We start from the raw sequence: 24,600 nt of genomic DNA on the forward strand, positions 1-24,600 counted from the left end.
AAGGCCTTAGTCACTCTAAATCTCAACTCCTCTGTCCTGTCCCATGATTTCATCACCACGGTTTAAGAGTCTGCCCCTCAGCACTTTTACCATCTAAAAGCAGACTTCCTATATTTTTTCACCTTACACTCACCCATTTCTCTAAAACAATAAAGCAATTTGAAAACATTTTCTCTCTCCCTGGTCTATATCTTTTCACTTTTGGTTTTCTTTTATATTTAATGCTGCAATATCTTGGGTATTGTATGAGCTTGTTACTCCTCTAAAGTTGCTGTATAAATGAGATAAACACAGAAGTCATTAGTTCATAAAGTGGTCTAATATTTTAGGTTCTGATCCTATGCTGTGAACCACATGATGGACTGCTGTGCAGAAGTCCTCCAAGCACAAGTAGTTGCAGGATTGGAGCCTTAGTATTTTGAACAAGTAATTAAGGAAAAACAAAGCTGAATTTAATGTCAAAGTAGCTACTATGCATAGGTATCAATTACTTGTTAAAGACGACTGCATAAGGATTTTTACAATGCACGAACAGGGCAGTACATGTACATATACACACACTATAATGCCTCATTGTTCCTGTGTCAGGCAGACCTGTTTTATAAGCTTTCATTCCTCATTTTCTTTTAAGATATGAAATAATTTAAACGTAAAAAATTATGAATAAAGCTCATCATTGTCTCTCTAGGCAATGGAAGATAGGGTTGGGGGTGGGAAAGAAATGATAAAAGTGGGGAAATATTTGATGGGGGAGGATGACTTGAGATTCTAAGCTGCCTGATTTCCTGAGTGTGTGTTATACTGAATTATACTGCTGTATTTTAATTATGCTTGGGTATTATTTTGGTGTATTTTTAAGCTTTGGCGAGGGTGCTAGCGGGTATCATTAGGTCCCCTTTTTCCTATTTACATAAATCCAAATGAATACATTAAAAACATATTATAACAAGCTGAATACTAAAGAAATTCACTATTACACAGACTGTAATGATCTCCTAAGTCATACCTAAAATTACAGTTTTCAGTACGTAAAATTGTTTTATTTTCAGATTCTTTGAAGTAGAAATTGAAAAGTTATTAATATTTAAAAAATTACTTCAAACATTACAATCATGTTTCACCCAAATATTAAAAATTTGAATGAAGCGAAAACAAAAGCCAAATCTACCTAGTCCTGTTGGTACCACTGAAGTGAGATTTCGAAGTAATGACCTTGTCAAATCCATGTTAACATCTTCTCATTCTGTGCTGAGACTAGCCAGTGTCAAACACTGGGGCCTTAGAGAACATTTTAAATTTCAAAAGTTTTATCTTGATGAATTTTAGATTAACTTTCATCCATCAAAATTCAGATTTCAGAAGTCAAGCTGAAAAACCATAGCTGAATTCCAAAACAAAATGGTTACTACAATTGCCCTATTTGAAAATTCATCTACTCTTAGGATAGAATGGAGAAAATGCTGATGGTGAAATTTGTCATAAATCTGAATTTGTATTTATTTTCCTGATCTTTGAGTGACTGGTTGTCAATTTATGTTATTTTTATTATTATGTGGTTCTTGTATTGAATTTTCTGTAAATTGGTGACATAAATGTCTTTCTTAGGATTCATGGCCCAAAGTCAACCATACCAACTTCCTTAAAAGTAGTTTTGTGTCTCTTGAGTTTTGATACTTTTGGAGGATCATTGGATAGCCTCTATGACATAGAAAATATGTAATATTTTTTAAGATATTCACCTAAGAGGTACTTTTCCAAAGCTGATGCTTACTTAATTGTAAACTTCAGTTAAAATGTCCTAATCTGCACTTGATTAGCAACACAATAAATTAACACTGCAGCAGAATTTAGGGGCTGATGGTGTTTAATTTGGTTCTATTGTACCAGAGTATACATAGCCCTGTTCAGAAGTTTATGCTTGTCTGATAGATGTGTAGTTAAATCCTGGGCTGCCTCAACATGTTAATTAAATACCATTGTTGTATTTTTTAATACTTAAGTAATGTTATTGCCAAGATAACATGATTTATTCAAACAAGAGACATGAAAGAAGTTTTTTTAAATTAAGATCCTAGTGTTTTCAGTTGTTTCCTTCATTTACCTGTTGGATAGCACTACAGAGTTTATCCTGGATGTTTTTAGAATCGATCTTCAAACTCAGATGATCTCTACAATTAAAGACAGTATTAGCATCACTTCAATTTTTAAATTGGAATTTGTACATATACATTTTATATACTCCATTCTTCAGAGGGTGAAGAAATTCGTTGGCTTATGTAGCTATATGGGGTATGCCTGCACAGCAACTGGGACAGTGCTTCCCAGAGCAGGTAGACAGATACGCACTAGCTCTGCTCAAGCTAACACACAAAAACAACATCATGACTGCAGCATCAAGGATGGGGCATAGGGCTAGCCACCTGAGCCACTCTGCTATTTTTAGTGCACTAGCTCCAGCATAGCTAACATGCATCTCTCTACCCGTGCTGAGAAGCATACTCCCAGCTTCTAAAGACATTTGATTATACCTTCATCTCTGCCCCATGTTCAAGGGCAGCAAGCACCCATCACATGGGAAGAGTCCTAAAGATTGTGTGCTAAGGAAATGGAGATTTCTAGGAAGGAATGTGTCTGTTGTATACAGTAGAGCAAGTGTGAGGGGACCTTGAAAATGATATGATCCAAGCTATGCTGATGTGGCTAAATTTTAATTCATTAATTAGTATGAGATCCACAGTATCCTCGACTGCACAATAAACACATTCATTGTTATGGCTAGGCTCCATAGACTTTTCACAGCAACAGCCACAAAGATATAAAAGTAGATTGTGATTAAGTAATGGCATCAACACATTTTCTTAACAAGAATTTTCTAATTACGCATTTATTTATAAAATTGCGAATGGCCTCTGAACAATACAAAAACTTCAAATAGTGCAGCCTCTCCATGACAGATGCAGTAATTAAACAAATTTAGTCAGCTGTCTGGACCTGTATAGTTAATCAAAGTGTAGTTCAGCTCTGAAAAGTGACTTCAAAATGGCCTAGTAGGGTTTCATACTTTGGTGTTCCACTAACACCATATCAAATTTGTTTCAGGCTGTGATTATGTAGTCAGCCACTGTGATAAAGAAGGTTACAGCTGAAAAGCAAACCAAAAAAATTCTGTTGTGTCTAGACAGTTCTCTATCAAAGGATCTTTGAATACCTATCCTTGATCACATATCTAATTATCTGAGAGGTAAAAACAGCAAACTGACAGCCTTAATACAAACTTAACAAAATTTTATAGCCCGCGTAGCATTCTTAGAAGTTTTAATAATTATTTTATGACTTATGATAATTATTTTTCAAAGTAAGATCTACTGAAATAGCTACAGGCTCATCTTAATGTCAGTAATGCATTTACTATCATCAAGAAACCCCTTTGGCAGAAGTAAACAGCTATGTGGTACAAGATGGTTATACAAGTAGTGATTTGGATTTGTTTGTATTCTCTCTCTCTCTCACATGCACACTATTTTTAGACATTTGTTTACAGACATTTCTCTGGTAATTCTAACACTTTAGCATCTCAATACCTTCAAACCTATACAAATGTGTTATAATTAGCGATTCTGCTATTACTTTCCTTTTTTGCTAATCTGTTTTTTAAAGTAACTTCTATGCCTTGTGAATAGGGTTGCCAGGTAACCCATTTTCGACCGGAACACCCAGTCAAAAAGGGATCCTGGCAGTAGAGCTGTCTGGGCCGTTAAAAGTCCGGTCGGTAGCACAGCAGGGCTAAGGCAGGCTCCCTACCTGGCTCTGGGTGGCTCCCGGCCACTGGGAGCTGCAGAGGCGGTGCCTGAGGCCGGGGGCAGTGCACACTACGCAGAGCCGCCTGGCTACGCCTTGGAGCTGAGAGACATGTCGCTGCTTATGGGGAGCTGCCCAAAGTAAGCACCACCCAGAACCCACACTCCTCACTCCCTCCTGCGCCCCAACCCTCTACCCCAGCCCTCAGCCCCCTCCTGGAGCCTGCATCCCACATCGCCTCCCACACCCTAACCCCCAGTCCCAGCTGTGAGCTCCCTCCTGCACCTAAACTCCTTCCCGGAGTCCGCACCCCACCCCTTGTCCCAACTCAGAGCCTCCTCCCACATCCTGAACCCCTCATTTCTGGCCTCACCCTGGAGCCTACACTCCCAGACCAGAGCCATCACCCCCCCGCATCCCAATCCCCTGCCCCGAGCCCCCTCCCACAACCTGAACCCCTCATTCCCAGCCCCACCCCAGAGCCTGCACACCCAGCCGAAGCCCTCACCCCGCAACCCAAACCCCTGCCCCAGCCCGGAGCCCCCTCCCACACCCTGAACTCCTCATCTCTGGCCCCAGCCTGGAGCCCACACCCGCAGCCGGAGCCCTCACCCCAACCCCCTGCTCCAAGCCGGTAAAAATGAGTGAGTGAGGGTGGGGGAGAGTGAGCAACAGAGGGAGGAAGGATGGAGTGAGTGGGGGGTGGGGACTCATGGCAGAGTCTTGGGGAAGGGGCAGGGAAGGGGGCAGGGCAAAGGTGTTTAGTTTTGTGCGATTAGAAAGTTTGCTACTTCACAAGTAGGGTTGCCAACTCATTTAGAGCATTCACTTACTTACAAATGTTAATGAATTGTTGGGACATGATTTTAGATACTTATTATAAGACTATTACAGAAAAACTGTTGAAGGAGAGAAGTTGAGCAAATTTAGCAGTGATAATATTTATATGGTCCTGTTTTTCTGGGTTCCTTTTGTCACTGAAGATCTAATTTTTAATCATGGCTCTTCCTTCTACAGCTTAGTTTCTTCTTCTTGGACCTTCAAGGAAATCATAAACTTGTGCTTATGACAACTATCCATTGCTATTGAAACAACTGTGATCAAATTCAATATTACAGACTTCTACACAGAATCAAAAAAAGATGAGAACCACCATTACTGGTCAATCACTTTAAAAAAAAAAAAATGAACAGCTTCTTTATTAGCTAGGAGTGCACAAAATGTTGAAGTCTCCAACATGTCAGTGAGAGTTTGTATCCAATATATCTGAATGCCTTCCTCATGTGAAAATTTGTCCTTTCAAGAATATATAAAAATAGGAACAGTGAAAATTTCATTAATGTTCTTCCCAAGATTTTCACCATGTAAAGTTACTAAAATGATAAAATATCTCCTTCTTACCTCGTCTTTTCAGAATCACTGGTTTTGTTCTTTAGTTTTCCTTTATTTTGGTGATTCTCTCCTGTTACATAAAAATATCATTTTGAACCAATTGAAGATAACATTCATTTAAAAGAACACAAACTCGAAAAATCACATTTTGTCTGAAAATTTTGTACCTCCAACAGTTACAAATATCTCAGATTAATGTAACTGAAAGAAGTTAATAAAAATATCACTTCTTTCTTTATCCAGTTTGTTTACTTTGGAAATTTACCACCACTTTGTGTACAATTTCTCCCTTGCTAGAAGACCCTTTTAATTAAGAAGAAAAACCCTTACAATTGTTTAAAGAAACTTATTTTTTAAACAATCACATATTATAAAGAGGTTATATCAGCAACAAGCTAAAAATTATTTCATTTTGAAAATTCCTGTTGACATTGTCTAATTTTTTGAATGAGTAAAATATCAATATGGGCCTTATTAGAACATATTTCATATTATAATTTCAATTTGATGTATTTAGCCACAATACTTAAAGAATACCTTTCTGAATAGACTCATTCAGTTCAAACGACTGAGTTTACATTGAGAGAGAAAAGAAATGGAGAGAATAAACACTCCAGTATACCCAATCTAAATAAGTTATTTTCTCTACCTATGCCAGTCCACGCTGTAATGTTCTACGGATGAAGAGAATTCATGACAAAAGTTTCTTCCTCTCTATATTACATCATATCAGGCAACTGTAAAAGAGATCTTTTTTTCCTGTAAAATTATAATTATTCCACCACAGATTAATTCCAATTTTTAAAAAAGTGATTAATGATTTTGGGTGCCAAACTTGAGACACCATAAGAGGGCATGAGTTTCTGCAAATGTTAAATAGAAGCCTTTTAAAAATTAAGCACCCTTAAGATGTTTCAAATTGGGCTCCCAAAATTACTGACGACTTAAAGGTTTCAGAGTAAACCTTCAGAGTTAGTCTGTATTCGCAAAAAGAAAAGGAGGACTTGTGGCACCTTAGAGACTAACCAATTTATTTGAGCATGAGCTTTCGTGAACTACAGCTCACTTCATCGGATGCATACTGTGGAAATTGCGGAAGACATTATATACACAGACACCATGAAACAATACCTCCTCCCACCCCACGCTCCTGCTGGTAATAGCTTATCTAAAGTGATCATCAAGTTGGGCCATTTCCAGCACAAATCCAGGTTCTCTCACCCTCCGCCCCCCCCACAGACAAACTCACTCTCTTGCTGGTAATAGCCCATCCAAAGTGACCACTCTCTTCACAATGTGTATGATAATCAAGGTGGGCCATTTCCTGCAGAAATCCAGGTTCTCTCACCCCCTCACCCCCCTCCAAAAACCACACACACAAACTCACTCTCCTGCTGGTAATAGCCTATCCAAAGTGACCACTCTCCTTACAACCTGCATGAAAATCAAGGTGGGCCATTTCCAGCACAAATACAGGTTCTCACTCCCCCACCCCCATACACACACACAAAGTCACTCTCCTGCTGGCAATAGCTCATCCAAACTGACCACTCTCCCCACAATGTGCATGACAATCAAGGTGGGCCACTTCCAGCATAAATCCAAGTTTAACCAGAACGGGGGGGGGGGGGGGGAAACAAGGGGAAATAGGCTACCTTGCATAATGACTTAGCCACTCCCAGTCTCTATTTAAGCCTAAATTAATAGTATCCAATTTGCAAATGAATTCCAATTCAGCAGTTTCTCGCTGGACTCTGGATTTGAAGTTTTTTTGTTGTAAGATAGCGACCTTCATGTCTCTGATTGCGTGACCAGAGAGATTGAAGTGTTCTCCGACTAGTTTATGAATGTTATAATTCTTGACATCTGATTTGTGTCCATTTATTCTTTTACGTAGAGACTGTCCAGTTTGACCAATGTACATGGCAGAGGGACATTGCTGGCACATGATGGCATATATCACATTGGTAGATGTGCAGGTGAACAAGCCTCTGATAGTGTGGCTGATGTTATTAGGCCCTGTGATGGTGTCCCCTGAATAGATATGTGGGCACAGTTGGCAACGGGCTTTGTTGCAAGGATAGGTTCCTGGGTTAGTGGTTCTGTTGTGTGGTATGTGGTTGTTGGTGAGTATTCGCTCCAGGTTGGGGGGTTGTCTGTAGGCAAGGACTGGCCTGTCTCCCAAGATTTGTGAGAGTGTTGGGTCATCCTTCAGGATAGGTTGTAGATCCTTAATAATGCGTTGGAGGGGTTTTAGTTGGGGGCTGAAGGTGACGGCTAGTGGCGTTCTGTTATTTTCTTTGTTAGGCCTGTCCTGTAGTAGGTGACTTCTGGGAACTCTTCTGGCTCTATCAATCTGTTTCTTCACTTCCGCAGGTGGGTATTGTAGCTGTAAGAATGCTTGATAGAGATCTTGTAGGTGTTTGTCTCTGTCTGAGGGGTTGGAGCAAATGCGGTTGTATCGCAGAGCTTGGCTGTAGACAATGGATCGTGTGGTGTGGTCAGGGTGAAAGCTGGAGGCATGTAGGTAGGAATAGCGGTTAGTAGGTTTCCGGTATAGGGTGGTGTTTATGTGACCATTGTTTATTAGCACTGTAGTGTCCAGGAAGTGGATCTCTTGTGTGGACTGGACCAGGCTGAGGTTGATGGTGGGATGGAAATTGTTGAAATCATGGTGGAATTCCTCAAGGGCTTCTTTTCCATGGGTCCAGATGATGAAGATGTCATCAATATAGGAGGGTGAGAAAACCTGGATTTGTGCTGGAAATGGCCCAACTTGATGATCACTTTAGATAAGCTATTACCAGCAGGAGAGTGGGGTGGGAGGAGGTATTGTTTCATGGTGTCTGTGTATATAACGTCTTCTGCAATTTCCACAGTATGCATCCGATGAAGTGAGCTGTAGCTCACGAAAGCTCATGCTCAAATAAATTGGTTAGTCTCTAAGGTGCCACAAGTCCTCCTTTTCTTTTTTTAATGACTTAAAAATTTTGGCCTAGATTAGCTTTAGGACTGCAGATCTTTGTCTCAGACCAATATTAAGCTCTGAGGCTATAAAATGTGCAGATGCTTGAAAGATTCAGATGATCAATAGCCACAGAAAATTTATTGTTGAACACATCACTGTTGAGCCCGTGTCTTAGAAACCCAGTCATCTGTGAGATACTAGGTCAATTAGAACTCTGAGAAGAATTTATTAAACAAATGTCCATCGAGGATACCTATCACTATCTCCAGTGCAGGTAAGTGATTGAAGTCAAACTCAAGTAATTAATTCTAGTACTTCACATATCTTAATATTGTGATGATTACTCAATTGGTTGGTTCCTGTGATAATTTAAAACTATAATTTTAAGGATTTCAGAGTGGTAGCCGTATTAGTCTATATCAGCAAAAACAACGAGGAATCCTTGTGGCACCTTAGAGACTAACAAATTTCACTCCCATCTTTTCATGTGCTGTAATATATATATACTGCTTACTGTATTTTTCACTCCATGCAGCTGATGAAGTGGGTTTTAGCCCACAAAAGCTTATGACCAAATAAATTTGTTAGTCTTTAAGGTGCCACAAGGACTCCCTGGTTTTTTTTATAATAATTTTAGAATGTATAATGAACATATTATACATTAGTGGCATTTTTATATTAATTTATTACAATTCTATAGGTAAAAGCGCAACATAATGAAAATGCAACAAAATGAAGAAAAACATTTAAAAAGTATTTTGATTTCTTTTCTGGTCTGCTAGAAATAAGTGAAACCACTGGTTGGAAAAGTATTTTTGCTCAGTTACTTGCCTAAAGATGGAAGGAAATGAAATGTAAGATTGGATGTTTGAATGTGTGTTTATTATTAAGTCAAAATTCAATTTTTAACATTTTTATTTTTGTTTTGAATTTTTAGCAGATTTTAAATGAAAGCTTTACGAGACAGGCAATTATTTTGCTGTTCAACCTTTCACCAGTCCATGATCAGAAGATCTGATTATCTGTGTAAGCAAAATTATGTTTTGGGACTCCTAAATAGACAATTAATAGTTGGCAATGTTCAGTTATAGATTTGGTGAGTGCTGGATTTTGCCAGGGTTCTTCATGACATGCTAAGTTATGAAAATCAGGGTTTTCTCCTTAAAAAAAAAAAAAAAAAAAAAAAAAAAAAAAAAAGGATGCTCATCGATCACAACTTGATAAAAGGCTTAGCAAATGCAAGGATATACTTTATTCTGACTCACTGAAGTACTCCAGGAGGATTTTTTTAAATCACTGCTTTAAATTAGGCTGAGGTGCTGTAAAACTAATTTGAAAATATGTGCTACTGCAACTTTAGATGAAAATGTATAATGAATATATTATACATTAGTGGCATCTTTTATATGAATTTAATACAAATGCTATAGGTAAAAAAACCATGAAAATTAAGACTGATTCTGCAAATACTTAAACAGGTACACCACTGTATTCGCACGAATAGTCCCATGGGACTATTTATGTACTTAAACATACGCACAAGTATTTGCAGCATCAGGGACTAATATGTTTATTAAAAACTTCTTAGTGGCATAAAATCTTTATCACTTTAAAACAAAAATTACCACAGTGTTAACAATGAAAAGTTATTTAGACTTAATAAAATAATTATGAACTTTAGAATAAACAAACCAAAACCTTTTAAAAAATAGGAGCCTAAAGTTAAGATTTCTGTGGGAACTCTGCACTGTGCAGGTTCAAATATTTACTGAAGGTGACACTTACAAATAATAATGCACAATAGAGTTTCCTCATACTTGTAGCCTGTGGGAAACTAGCAAATGAGAGCCTGTCTGAAACCCAGTGTTTTAAGTATATCCTCATTTTAGCATTTAAGCGTACAGATTAAATTCTCTTTTCATTATTACACTGGAATTTTCTTTTAAGGAACTGATATTGCACTCAAGCAAACATTAAAAAACATAACCAAAACTCCATTAAAAAACAGTTTTTGTACCTTTGTCCTGCTATTTGCCTAATTAGTGTGTAATAACCCATCTTCTTCTAATGTTTAAAAAGCATATATAGAAAAGAACACCACAACATTAAGTGCAACTCAAACTTAAGTCCAGAAAAGGAAAAGAACATTCCAATTGGTATGATTCTATTTTATCTTCAATGCATTTCATATTTAAAATATAAAAGACAACAATTAAAAGGAAAAAGACTTGCTCCGTTGTGTAATATAAGTCTCCCCTTCCACTGATCATCCTGATCAAGCACTGCTTATCTGAGAGCACTAATACTTACTTAGAATCTCAATTTGCTCTTAAAATACAAAACTACAAAAAAACCTCTGCTGAAGTTTACTTAACATACCCATAGAAGAACATATTGAAATGTAAATGAAAAGCACTTACCCCTGAAACACTTTAAAGCTTTACCAGAAGTAACACTAACTCTGACCGGAAGTGCCATGAGGAATGAACAAAAATATACTACAGAAAGGCAAACACACTCAAAAAAATACATGTAAACAAAACTGAAAGGAAAAGAAAAGGAAAATACAAATTAAAAAGAAATGGAAGCAGAAGGGTCCTATATAAAATCTCCCACAAGCCACAGCCCTTCACTGAACAAAGAACCCGGAAAAGAATACTCACTCCCTCCACCCACCTAAAAACTGTAACAACCAGACATGCACAGCATAACTCCTCCTCCCAAATCAAGGCCAACCTAAATATTTCCTCCAAAATCAGTATTAACACAAAGAATATCTTGTACCACAGACAATTACAAGGAAAACAAAAAACAAACAAAAACCTGAAAAGCTCTAAAGAGCACAGAATGAAAAGCGTGTCACTTTTTCTAAGAAATTCATATTAAGGAACAGCAATTCACAGCCCTATTATCTGCTTAGCCTTAGTGTGTTCTCTCTTCCCCAAAAACTCAATCCTCCACTAGACTCTATTATTTCTTCTGCAACATCTCTAAAACGGGTTAGCCTTTTCTCTCAAAAACACCTGGGTTCATGCCTTGGGCCTCTCTTGCCTCAGCTATTACAAAAGCCTCCTTAACCTTCTTACTCCTCAGATTTTTCCCCTCCTGACTACCCAAATACAGCTGTCAATATGATTTTCCTCCTGATCATGATTTTCCCCCTTCATAGATCTCTTTACTGCCTTATAGGATCTTTCTGCATTAAGTCCTTGCAATACTTCACAATTCTATGCCAGCTAACATCTCTTCCCAATAATCCTACTACATCGCATCTCTTCGCTACACCCAAAGTTGTATAGACGTGTCCCTTTGTACCTTTTCCTGGCTTCAAAAATACCTTCTTTCTTCATCGTACTTTACACACACACACACACACACACACACATATATGCGCTTAATTGTCCTGTGAATCATTCATACTACCAGATCACTCTTCAACATTCCAGTTCTGTCATGTATTGTTTTGTGTTGTACCCACTTCTGGTTTTAGAGTTCAATCTTGCAAGGTGCTCTTTACTCTGGCCCCAATTCAGCAGAAGTATTTAAGCATGTGTAGTCTCAACAGGACTACTTTTGTGCTTAAGCACTTAAGAAGTTACTCACCTTGTGCAGTAATGATGGTTCTTTGAGTTGTGTGTCCCAATGGGTGTTCCACTGTAGGTGACTCCTGAGTAGGGTTGCCAACTTTCTACTGGCAAAATCCGAACACCCTAGCCCCGCCCCTTCCCCAAGGCCCCGCTGACTACATTCCCCCTCCCTCGGTGGCTCGCTCTCCCCCACCCTCACTCACTTTCACTGGACTGGGGCAGGCGGTTGGGTTGTGGGAGGGGGTGAGGGCTCTCAATGGGGGTGAAGGCTCCAGGGTGGGGCCAGAAATGAAGGGTTCAGGATGAGGGAGGGGGCTCCGGGCTGGGGCAGGTAGTTGGGGTGCGGGAGGGGGTATGGGCTCTTGGATGGGGCTGGGGATTAGGGGTTTGAAGTGCAGGAGGGGGCTCTGGCTTAGAGGGGGCTCAGGGCATGGGCTTACCTTGGGCAGCTCCCGGTCAGTGGTGCAAAGGCAAAGGTGCAAAAAGGAGTTGTGGGGGGGGGGGGGTCGCAAAGTTGCTGTAGGGGGAGTTACGGTACTGCTACCCTTACTTCTGCGTTGCTGCTGACGGTAGCACTGCCTTCAGAGCTGGGCAGCTGGAGAGCAGTGGCTGTTGCTGGGATGCCAGCTCTGAAGGCCCTCAGTCAGCAGCCACCACTCTCCGACCACTCAGATCTGAAGGCAACAGCGCAGAAGCAAGGGTGACATGGTATTGCTATCCTTATTTCTGTGCTGCTGCTGGCAGGCTGTTGCCTTTAGAGCTGGACACCTGGCCAAAAGCCGCCACTCTCTGGCCACCCAGCTCTGAAGGCAACGCAGAAGTAAGGGTGGCAATACCGCAACCCCCATGCAACTCCCTTTTGGATCAGGACCCTCAATTTGAAAAATTCTGTATAGCATAGGGTAAAAGCACACAGAAGAACAGATTTCACGGTCCGTGGTGCGTTTTTCATTGCCGTGAATTTGGTAAGGCCCTACATATCTGATACGGATGACAGAACTATGGCGCCGAATTGGAGTCTGTAGCCAAATTCCCCAAGATGTATTCACCAAAGGTATGAGCAGATGCCCAGGTAGCTGTTTTGCAGATCTCCGATTAGGAATACCCTTGGAGAATGCAAGAGAATGAGAGAACGTTGGAGAACGGACCAGGAGACTGACCTCATGGAGTTCATATGTATTGACGATGGGGGCATTTCCCGACGCAATTGATAGAAGAGCTTGAAGCAGCCAGAGACCCACTTGGAGAGTTGCTGAGTTGAAACAGCTGCACCTTTTGATCTATCCACAAGGGAGAGGAATAGTCTCGGGGATTTTCTAAAGGCCTTTGCTCTGTCCCTTCTCACATTAACCGTATGGAGGATGGTCTCTGTTATCCATGTGTCATCATCATCATGATGTTCCCATTACGCCTTTGGTGTTTAGGGCAGTGACGAAGCTCCTCCACTCCTGTCTGTTTCTGGAAAGTCTTTCAATGGCTCCCCAGCTGTGCCCAAGGTTTTCACCATGTTGTTTTCGGGCAGCCTCGTTTCCACTTGCCTTCAGGTGTCCGTCTTATTGCTACTCTGGTGATGGAATCAGTTTCCATCCAAAGCACATGACTGATCCATCTCCAACGCCTCCTGGCAATGGTGGTGCTCAGATCCTCTTGGCTGCACTGTGTCAATAGATCTTGCTTTGAGATTGTTCTAGACCAAAAGGTACAGAGGATTTTTCGGAGGCAGGTTGTATGGAATGAAGACAGTTTGGACATGTCATACTTCCTGATTCCCCAGCATTCTGCACTATAAAGTGCAGCTCTGATAAATCTTGAGTTTGGTTTTGGTGTTGTATTTTGATGATTTCCAGACTGTATTTAAGCTCCTGAAGGTGTTCCTGGCTTTACTGATTTTGTTCCGGATTTCCTGGCTTGTTCCACCGTCCTGGCTGATGGTGCTGCCCAAGAATGTGAATATTTCTACATTGGTGAGAACATAATCCTCTATCCATACTGGTGATGGTGAGGCAATATTAAAGGTCATGATATCTATCTTATTGCAGTTGATTTTCAGTCCAATTTGCTGGCTGAATGTAATGAGTCAAATTGTTTTTTCTTGTATATGGTATTGGGTATGTGACAGGAGAGCGACATCTGCGAAGTTCAAGTCTTCAAGGGATGAGAGGAGTGTCCATTTAATGCCTCTGACATGTCTTCTGTTGTACGCTGCATTACCCAGTTGATGGCAACGTTGAAGAGGATTGCAGATATGACACGCCCGTGACGTACTCCTGTTTTGAGTTCAAAACTGAGCTCACTGTAATCAACACTGCATGTAAAGCTGAAATAGAAGCTTTTGATGACGATTATATGGAAAGGAATTTCATATGCCCGCAGAATGCGCCATAGGTGGTCCTCTGAATGCTATCAAAAGCCTTCTCAAAGTCTATGAAGTTTATGAAGAGTTGCCATTACCATTCTAAGCACTGTTCTATTATGTTTCGCAGAGTGAAGATCTGGTCTGTGCATCCACGCCCTTTCAGAAAACCAGCTTGCTCTTTTCTGAGAACACTATCAACTGCCTCTGATATACGCTGGACTATGATCTTACACAATACTTTGCTTGGCACAGATAAAAGTGTGATACCACGCCAGTTATTACAATTACTGAGAGTTCCTTTCTTTGGTATCTTCACTATAACCCCATTGGTCCACTCGTCTGGCACTTTTTCCCTTTCCCAGTCTGATGTAAATAGAGGGACCAGGATAGGTCCTGCTAATTTAGGATTCACCTTGAACAATTCTGCATTCAAGTTATCCTTGCCAGAAGCTTTCCCATTTTTTAAGGATTTGATGGCTTGAATGATCTCTTCCTTAGTTGGGGTGGCTCTGTTGATATCAAGATCTTCTTCTGCCTCCTGGATGTTTGCTTCCTCTTTAGGTGGCTCCCTGTTCAGCAATTCTTTGAAATGCTCTGTCCAATGCTTTTCTTGTTCTTTTTCGGTTGTTAGTAGGTGTCCTTGTTTGTTTCTGATGAGAATGTTTGTTGGTGTCTGCCATTTACCACTGATAAGCTGCGTCATTTTGTAGATGGTTCCTTGCTCACCACGAGCAGCTGCATTCTCTGCTTGTGTTACCAGATTATCAAAATAATGCCATTTGTACGCTCTCAAAAGGTGTTTGACCTACCGGTGTGCCTTGCTATACTGCTCGCGGTATTTGTCTTTTAGCTTCTGGGATTTTGTGTCTAAAACTTTTTTCTTCATCCATGCGTTTAGGGTAAAATGTTGGAAGCTGAATGAGTTGGTTCATGTGAAAAGCAGAAGACACTTTAGGGGTGAACTTCAGATGCAACTTGAGTGTGACCTTGTCCGGAAAAAATATCCTGAAAGGAGGTTGAGCCATCTGTTGGGGTGGTGCTGACATAAGTCTGGTAACCTGAAGTCCTACATCTGCTAGAGGATTTGGGGAGCAGAATTCTGTTAGCATCAGACTGGGAAAACTGCTGAATTGTGACTATCATTGGGGACTTGGGTAAACTGATGGTGGCCTTTGGTCAAATCATGTAAAAGAAAAAGTATACAAAGAACGACATGACATAGGTGTATGTTGCCCTGAAACATGGATGCCCCCGCAAGAGTCCCAGTGAGAAGTTAATAATTATCAGTAGTGTCAACCTCAAACAGTGGCCTGTTCTCAGTTGTCCCTCACAGAACTATCATAGGACAAATTAATTACATAATGCCAGCTAGGCATAATATGAAGACATGTGGCACCTCTGTGCAAGATAGATATAAGGGCTAGAAAAGAAAGGCATCAGGAGGAGAGCAGGGCCGGATTAACTCTCCTGTGGGCCCGGGGCTATTAGACTTGTGTAAAGGGGCCTCACAAAATCTTTTTCCTGGGAGGAAGTTTGTTGCAGGAGGGGGCTGGGGCAGGGGATTCGGGTGTAGGAAAGGGTGCGGGGTTTAGGAGGCAGTTTGGGTGCAGAAGGGGGCTCCAGGATGGGGCAGGGGTGCAGGAGAGGGTGCGAGGTGTAGGCTGCGGCCGGGAGGCGCTTACCACAGGCGGCTCCTGGCCAGCGGTGCAGCAGGGCTCAGGCTGCCTGCTTGCCTGCCATAGCCCCATGCTGCTCCCAGAAGTGGCTGGCTGCTAGCACGTCTTTGTGGCCCCTGGGGGGAGAGGGGCAGCGGGTCTCCGTGTGCCGCCCCCATAGCTCCCATTGGCCGGTTCTGGACGATTTCAAACACCCACTTGTCAGAGGTTATCTGTTCCCAGATGCTGTAAAATGGGGAGAGGCCATCTCTGAAAGGAGGAGAGGGATTTCCCAGTGTGTGGTAGTAGAGAGAGTGTTCTACGGCCACCTCGACCAACTCGTCAAAACTACCATTTTGATATTGATGGCTGTGACGAAGTCGTTTGTGGTCCTGACTGCTTCCGCGTAGGGAACCTCAATTTCTTCCTCTGAGGTTCATAGGGCCTCTGTGATGGATACTGAGGCATATATTGCAACAAACAAGGCTTAAACTGTGGCTGAGGGCTAGGCTTCCTCTTCTAGGCTGGAGTGTAAATTCCCAGTGAGCGGAGGGTCACCGAAGAATCCTTCTGTGTGTGAAGGGATGCATCTGTCTTCTTAGTGAACAGCTTTATTCCCTCACAGGAGAGGTCCTCCACTGTCTCCTGGAACTCTTTGGGGAAACCTGATGACTGTAGCCACGAAGCCCTTCTCATAACCACCGCAGTGGAAATCAGGCACGCTCCTGTACCTGCTGCATCTAGAGCGGATTGGAGGAATGTCTTCGCTACCAGTTGGCCCTCTCTGATTATGGCCGAGAATTGGTCTTTATAAGAATCTTGCAGCTGTTCAATAAAAGAATTTAACTTCCCGTAATTCTGGTAGAACTTGGCCAATAAAAAGCCTGGTCGTTAGCCACCCATAACTGCAGAGAGGCAGATGAGTATGCTTTCCTGCCGAAAAAGTATTTTCCGTCCCGCTCAGAAGGAGTGGGCCTAGATTGGTACTTGAGGCCCCTAGAACTAACTGCGTCCACTATAATAGAGTTCAGAGGCAGGTGAGAAAACAGGAACTCTGTGCCCTTTGCCAACATAGTACTTTTTGTCCATCCACTTACACATTGGCAGTGCGGAGGCTGGGTTCTGCCATACGATTCTGGCAGGGTATGGAAGCACCTCATTCACAGGGAGCGCACTTAGGCAGAGGTGGAAGTATGTAGAATATCTACCAGTTTGTGGTTCAGTCACCTCATGTAGCTGAATTTGTAGGGCTTCTGCAACACTCTGGGCCAATCCTGCAATGACTTGAAGTCATCCGCCATGGATGGCGGAGGAGGCATCACCGCCTGATCAGGCGAGGAGAACGACACACAGGCTTGAAGGGTGCCCTCTCTTTCTGCCTGAAGGCTCGATTTCCTCCATCAGTTGTACGGCAGGTTCCGTGGTCCTTGATGCTGCTGCTGCTGGAGGGTATCTCCTAGATTGCTGTATCACACTAGGACCCTGGAGGTTTTCTGTCTCTGGGCTGGTCCCAGTATGGCCACTGGGGATAGCAGGCTGGCAGCTGATACCGGGGCTGCCCATACCATGGAGGTTGAAGGGCTGGCAGGCGGTATACTTGTTGTCTATGTTGGAGTTGAGGCCAGTATGGTGGGTATGAGGAGCACTGGGAAACCAGGTCCTCTTGCTAACTCTTCAATTCCTCTGAGGAGAAGGGCAGTGCACGGCACCGAGAAGCCATCGATTCCAACGCCCTGGGGGAGCTCGGTACCGGGGCTCTGGTGCGGAGTATGGGTGAGTCCGGTACATCACATATGGAGAGGTCAGATGCACACCAGAATTCTGTCAGTGCAGGGAGTGTTGGTGCCAGTAGTTGTCATTGCCGATTGGCTTGTACTGATGGAGACAGCAACATGGGCCTGAGCAAATCGTCCGCCCGTGCACCAGTGTTGGTGCCGTTGACTTGAGAATGTGGCCTTCCCTAGGGTGGACTTTTTATGTTTTTCACACCCTCTTAGTAACAGAGCTTCCTTGCCCATGCCCATTGGGTCTTTGGGATGACTGACTTGCTCAGTCGGCTCAGTACCTTGAGAGCCTTGAGTAGTCAATCTACTCAGCGTTGATGCCGATAGTAACCAATGGTAAGGATGGAGCCGAGGAACATTTCCAGCTCAATCTGGGTTCGCTGTGGGGACTCAGACCTTTTCTTAAAGGTCTTGAGTGAGTGGCTCGTCTCCTTGGAATCACCTGCCTTTGACATAAAAGGTTGCAGTTATAGCTCTCACCGGGACTCCGGGGGTTGAAGGGCCGACTCTGTGAGCAGAAGTTTAAGCTTCAATTCTCTGTCCTTCTTGGACTTGGGTTTTAGCTGCTGGCATCAATCACACTTTTGTGGATTGTGCTGTTCCCCCAAGCAGCAAATGCATTGCAAGTGTCCCTCTGTTACCGGGATGGATTCCTCGCAGGTCGGACACTTCTTGAAGCCTGGAGAGTCAGGCATAACCTGGTCCAGGAGGTCCTGCGATTGACAGGAGGCAAACCCTTTCTTCTTTTCTTTTTTCTTCTCTTTTTCCCAGGTGTTTTTTTTTTTTTTTTTTTTTTGGCAAGGCCAACTGAAAAACCGAAGGTACTTGAAGAAAAAAAAGCTTCAAGTGAGGCTAAATTTGCAAATCCACGGAGCATTAATGATCCATGAACAGACAGCTCTCAACTCCGTCTCTAGCCAGGAGTGGTTGAGAAGGAACTGAGAGGGAAATGCCCGTGCATGCTGGCTAGCCTCGTGGCAAGCGAGGAGCTACGCGGGCAGGATGGACTGCTATCGTAATTCTCCGATCGGCAGCACAGGGACGCACGCAAACCTATAGCGGAGCACACATAGGGACACTACTTAAAGAAGCAGCATGTATTTAACTTTTGCGTGGTCAGGCTACAGGGCCCTGTGCCTTGCAGGAACAAGCCCTCAGATTGTAAACACACACTTCACTCAGCAACCAGGAATTCTGCAACTCTATATAACCATTTTAAACAAGAACAAGCTCTGAATGCAAAGAGTAACTCTCATGCCTCCTCAACCACTTACAACTGTTATCAGGAAATATCAACATTGTTAACTACATTTAGGAAAGGCAGACTCTTTTTGAAGAGGACTATTACATAACTCTTAAAATCTCCATCTTTGGCACAAAAACAGAAGCCCCACCCCCACACACCCCTGCGATGGGGATGATCCTCTATCAAGAGATTTTTTTTTGGTCCAAGAAACAAGTTCTTATCCAAAAATTGATGGAATCTATAAGGAATGGATAGTGACTGCTAGTATGTATGGGGTCAATAGCTAGAGAGCTATGTGATCTCTACATACTATATCCCTTGATTGTTTAACTTCTAATTTATACCAAATGGAAGCCAGATTTCCCCAATACACATATAATTATAAGAGGAAACATTTCTGGACCTCAAAATAGCCAGCTACTGACAGTTATGTGAACATCCTCCATTCCTCAATTTCTCTACTTTTTCCTCCACCTATATGCAGTGTCTTTATTCCGACATTACTCTCCGTTTAGTAACCTGCCTCATTCCAATATACAGAAAAAAAGAGTTTAGTGGAGCTATGCTTCAGTGTTTACAGTTACTTGCCACATAAAACAATGAACTGCATTGTACCTTTTTATATGGTCTAAACTAAAAAACAACTAAGGGTTGGGGGGGTAGGGCGGGGGGCATGGAAACTGCTATAGCTTTAAGTGCTTTTTCTCCCCGATTACAATTTTTCTTTTTAAATATGTTGGGCTTTGATTTTGGCATTCATCAGTAAAATATGCATCTTGAAATCATTATGTATATTAAAGTTATACATGCACACTAAGAAAAATGGTGCATTCTAATCTTGGACCAAACATAACAACGACAGCTGTATTGGGTCAGACCAAAGGTCCATCGAGCCCAATATCGTGTCTTCCAGCAGTGGCCAATGCCAGGTTTTCAGAGCAGTGGTTCTCAACCAGGGGTAAATGTATCCGTAGGGGTATGCAGATGTCTTCCAGGGGGTACATCAACTCATCTAGATATTTGCCTAATTTTAGAACAGGCTACAGAAAAAGCACTACTGAAGTCAGTACAAACTAAAATTTCATACAGACAATGACTTGTTTATATTGCTCTATATATTATATGCTGAAATGTATTTGTATTCCAATTGATGTATTTTATAATTATATGGTAAAAATGAGAAAGAAAGCAATTTTTCAGTAATAGTGTGCTGTGACACTTTTGTATTTTTATTTCTGATTTTATAAGCAAGTAGTTTTTAAGTGAGGTGAAACTTGGGAATACACAAGACAAATCAGAATTCTGAAAAAGGTACAGTAGTCTGGAAAGGTTGAGAACCACTGCTTCAGAAGGAATGAACAGAACAGGTAATCACTAAGTGATCCATCTCCAGTCCAAAGGGATAGTCTAACCTGCTGCTATTGCCTGACTCATATACGTCGGTCTGTTTAGTTCCACTTTCAATTCCAAATGCATACTGATGAGTAAGATTTAATTAAGAATGGATGAATAAAACAAGAAGGGGACAGCTGGATAAGAGAAGAGCAATATGACACTTGAAGGGGGGAAAACATAAGACAAATGACAGTTTACTGAGATTTTGGTATACAGTATTTTCAAGTCTGCTTGACTGTGACACAGTTATTTAAGAGGGGGAAAAAAGACACACCCCCTAAATTAAATTTCCATTACTTTTAGAGCTAACTCAGTCAATTAAAAATTAACTCACCTGATGGAAGTGCTGAAGACCAGTCTTTAGTTTTTGCACTTATAGCATCAGTAGTCACCTAACAACAAATAAACAAACTTGATTTTCACAGAAAACATATATTAGATAAATATGAAGTTCCAATGACATATTAGAACTATGTTTATGCTACAGATAACGATCGATAAGTATTATCTGAATAAAACAAAATATTAAAAATAGGTTATGGTATCAATAGTTAAAGAACTAAAATAGGGACAAATTTCTCTTAAAAAAAGTAAACTTAGAAGTGATCAACTTTGGTGAGTAAAAGGAACTCACTTATGTTCTCATTCACTGTAAATACATTAGACCAGGGGTCCTCAACGTGGTGCCTGTGGACACAATGGCGCCTGCCGGGGCAGTTGTGTGCGCCCACAGGACACCGCGCCGCCGAAATGCTGCCACCGAGCGCGGCCACCTGAGAACCGCCCGCTGAAGTGCAGCCGAGAACTCACTAATGTCAATGGGGCACTACATATCTATACAATCAATTCATATGGAAGAGTTTGCAGGATCAGGTCCTAAATATTTGTTCCAATACCATAACCTCCATCCACCCCTTCCACTCTACCAGTGAACCAGCCTCAAAGCCCTGTTCATCTGTTTCTCCCACAAGTATCTCTATGACTTTCTTTGTCATGCTTTTCTTACTGTAGTCTGCCAGGCCACTAACCTCACTTCATCTAAGTAATGCTTCTTCTATGCCAACAAGAAGTGAATAAATAATGCCAATTTCATTTTTTTTTTTTTTAAATAAAAAGCTTGATGGACAGACCATTGTGTGCACATTGCATTAGCAGCACAGTTGCATTATTGCACTACTTTAATCTTTGTCGTCTTTCTCATCTCTCCCTACCATCTGGCACTCCCACTTGCTGTGTCACATCTAAAATTTAGACTGCAGTCTCTTTAAGGTAGCAACTGGGACTGGTCTCTGTCAACGAAACACGCAGCATACTTATGGGCAATCCGAAACAATAGCACAACACAAGCTTCTACCGTACATGGTTTGCTTTATTAGTACCGTATTTCAGCTAAATACCCAGAAGAGCTACATCCAATCACAATGTATCAGGAAGAAGATATTTAGTCAAATTCTAATTTTGTCACCAATTTGGCAGGTATCACACCACCGTACTTTTGGTAGCTCAGATCTTCAGGGCTGTCTCTAAAATTCAAGACTTGGTAGTGCCACAGGCATAGATGTCATGATTGCATATAATATTGACAAGAGAGTTAAAAAATATAAAAAAAACTTTGTAAAAACATTTTCACTTGCTATGGGCAAACACTCCCCAACTCAAAACCACAAAAACAAGGAAAGCAAGGTAAAGCCATACATCTATTCACATCAACTTCTCATACATACATATCCTCTCTGAAACCCCACACTATCTCTACTGTAAGCAAATCAAAAATTATCGAAGTCTCAAAGTGACATCCAGACAATCTTAACTCTGCCTCATGAGAGACGGCAATGATTCTGTGGAAGGATTCTCTTTTCTAGTTTGTGATTTTGTTTTGGGAGCCATTTGCCCTTTGGAACCTTCATCATTTTTAAGATTTTTGTTCTTGTTGTAATATTGAATGTTTACTAAATTTTGTTGCTATTAGTAAGGAGTGTTCTGTTTGTAGTATAATTGTTCACTGTATGCTAGGAATGCAGAAGCACAGTAATTTTAGAGTGATATTGTACGCATGTGACATGTCACAGAGGACAGAGGTAAGATTGTGTAGGTACTACCTTGGCTGATAAGTGTTAATTTGCTTGGGGAAGAGTTGTTAAAAATGATAAGGTTGCTAAAAACAAATGTCCAAACTTAAAAACACACATACAAAACAGTAAAATTTTAATAAAATCCTAATCTTTAAATTTCCCTGTTTGTTTGTTTAAATAATACTGAAGATACTGTTAAGCTGTAGAGACCAATCAAAGTTAAACTGTCCACAAGGGGTCGTTCTGCTCCCCCCTTCACACCCTTAATTTCCTCACTGAAAGTTTAGGCTAGGGCAGCTGTCAGAACAGCACAGCTGGGCTCCTCTGTCTCTAATGTATCAGCTCCCCCACATTTTTCTGCCCACTCCAAGGCTTCTGGGATATTTAAGAGGGGGAAAGCAGAAGGGGAAACTGATCCCCAAGAGGTTGAGCAACAGCTCCTAGATGCATTGCTCTGGCAGCAACCCCAGCCATCTAAGGTATGACAACCCTCAGGCCAAGTCTCACAGTGGGGAGGGTGAGGATGAGGGGAAAGAGGGACTGGGGGTTGAATTTGTGGAGAGTAGATGAGATATCACAGGGAACACAAAGAGGGAGCCTAGATCATCCCTCCAATTTCCTCAATTACACTAACGTTCAGTAACCACAGTGTTTAAGAAACTCTTTCAACTTTGATTGAATTCTATAATCCACCTTATTCTACAGAAAAATTTCCAACTCTGCACATTAAACCACTATTGACCCCTTCTTCTAAGGAGAACAGTATGTTTTCTTCAAAAAGCCTTTCCAGGAAGCAAATAAATGTGAGCTCTTCACCTTCTATACTCATGCTTTTTTCCCTTCCCTGATATCCTTTACATTATACAAGTTGAAGGCTTTTCTGCTTCAGATAGAGAGTCATGCTGTAATTTATCTTCTTTTCAAACCTAAACCAGGAGGGCTATTTTTCAAACAACAGTGTTTGCAGGACTATATGTGGTACTGTTCTATGCTTACTGAATATTAATGAGTGACCCCTTTGTTCTCATACTATGGAACGCTTATCAATTATAGTTCTTAAAGGAACTGAAATGTTGCCACCCCTCTCTCTCACACATACACAAGAGATGCTCACCATAAACACCCCCCCAAAATATTAAGTGTGCATGATAAGGCCAAATATTTGCACCTGCATAAAGTTAATTGTAGTTTAAATAAAACAAATAGATGACAGTTTAAAATATTTCCATCTACATTTTGCATAGATACAACTATACAATTTCCTAAGACATATCAAGTCTTTTAAATATTCTTTAAGCTACTGTTCAAAGTTTGTTACAGTCAGAGTTTATTGCAACACTGATAATCTGAAATAAGATAGTGTCTCCCTCCCATATCAAGCGATGGAAACTCCTCCTTTATACTAGTTCTTTAAATTCACACCATTTTTCTAGGACACCAAGTTTCAAAAGGCACTTGTTTCCTTTCTATAATGTATTACTGAAATTCAATTTCAAATTCATATTAATTTTATTATCTAAACTGCATTAAAATATTACCCCTTTTAATTCAGTAGTACAGAAAGTATTTATCAGTTTAAAGGAGACAGCGTATACTGACCTATTTTATGAAGATGTTCCTAGTTCAACGACAGGTGGCATGTTTTCACAAGAGGCAGTCTACCCACTAATACATAAGAACTGAAGCTTTAAAGTCCTCCTTTTATCCTGTGTATCATACTTCCTCTTTTCAGTAAGAGCATTCCAATTAATTCACTGCTCAATCTTACTTTCTATTTTGCTACTCTTTGCTCTTCTGAGTCATCTACTGAGAAATGAAACCACGTCAGTTTTGTTTCTAGCCAGACCTTGTTTTCACGTTGCTAGGCAGAATTTCTTTCACATTTACACAGCAGGTAAATGTCTTTTTACATTGCTGTAAGATCCACATTATGAATCATCATGCCTCCATTAGTATGCAGCATAACTAACCTGTTAATTTCTAGTAATTGATAATGCTAAACGGAGTCAGAAAGAGGCAGAAAAGTTGAATTTAAAGGAAAGAATGCCTTCAGAGAGTAACAGCTTTTTGTTCAGTTTCATTCCATTTGAGCATACAGCTTTATCTTGGTCCTAGCCAGAGCTGAGCAAATAAGGCCTTGTTTATCCCAGCCCTGTAGCCAGTGCTGTCGTTCCAACAGTGTAAACACACTTTACACTAATGCAGAGGTCAGCACCCTATGGCACGCATGCCAAAGGCGGCATGTGAGATGATTTTGAGTCCCAGGGGCTCTGCTTCCAGCCTGGGGTCCTGGATGCCGCCCCCCTGCCACCTGGGGTCCGGTCCGCTGGCCCTGGGTCCTGGCCAC

General features: G+C 41.4%; 1 protein-coding gene across 17 annotated transcripts in view; it reads right to left on the minus strand.

The window, feature by feature from the left end:
* The window catches only part of TTC3 (tetratricopeptide repeat domain 3), a 131,592-nt gene that overhangs the window by 69,958 nt on the left and 37,034 nt on the right, over window positions 1–24,600 (minus strand). For 8 of the 17 annotated variants that reach the window (XM_043538238.1, XM_043538237.1, XM_043538236.1 and 5 more), the window contains 3 exons: window positions 20,516–20,573; window positions 5,200–5,266; window positions 2,102–2,168 (listed from right to left, as the gene is read on the minus strand). In XM_043538238.1, coding sequence (XP_043394173.1) covers window positions 2,102–2,168; window positions 5,200–5,266; window positions 20,516–20,573 — 192 coding nt within the window. Of the gene's footprint in view, window positions 1–2,101; window positions 2,169–5,199; window positions 5,267–10,578; window positions 10,839–20,515; window positions 20,574–24,600 lie in introns of those variants that run through there. The other 9 variants (XM_043538240.1, XM_043538239.1, XM_037904079.2 and 6 more) reach the window with 2 other exon arrangements.

The sequence above is a fragment of the Chelonia mydas genome, chromosome 1 (assembly GCF_015237465.2).
Source record: "Chelonia mydas isolate rCheMyd1 chromosome 1, rCheMyd1.pri.v2, whole genome shotgun sequence".
NCBI classification, from domain to species: Eukaryota; Metazoa; Chordata; order Testudines; family Cheloniidae; genus Chelonia; species Chelonia mydas.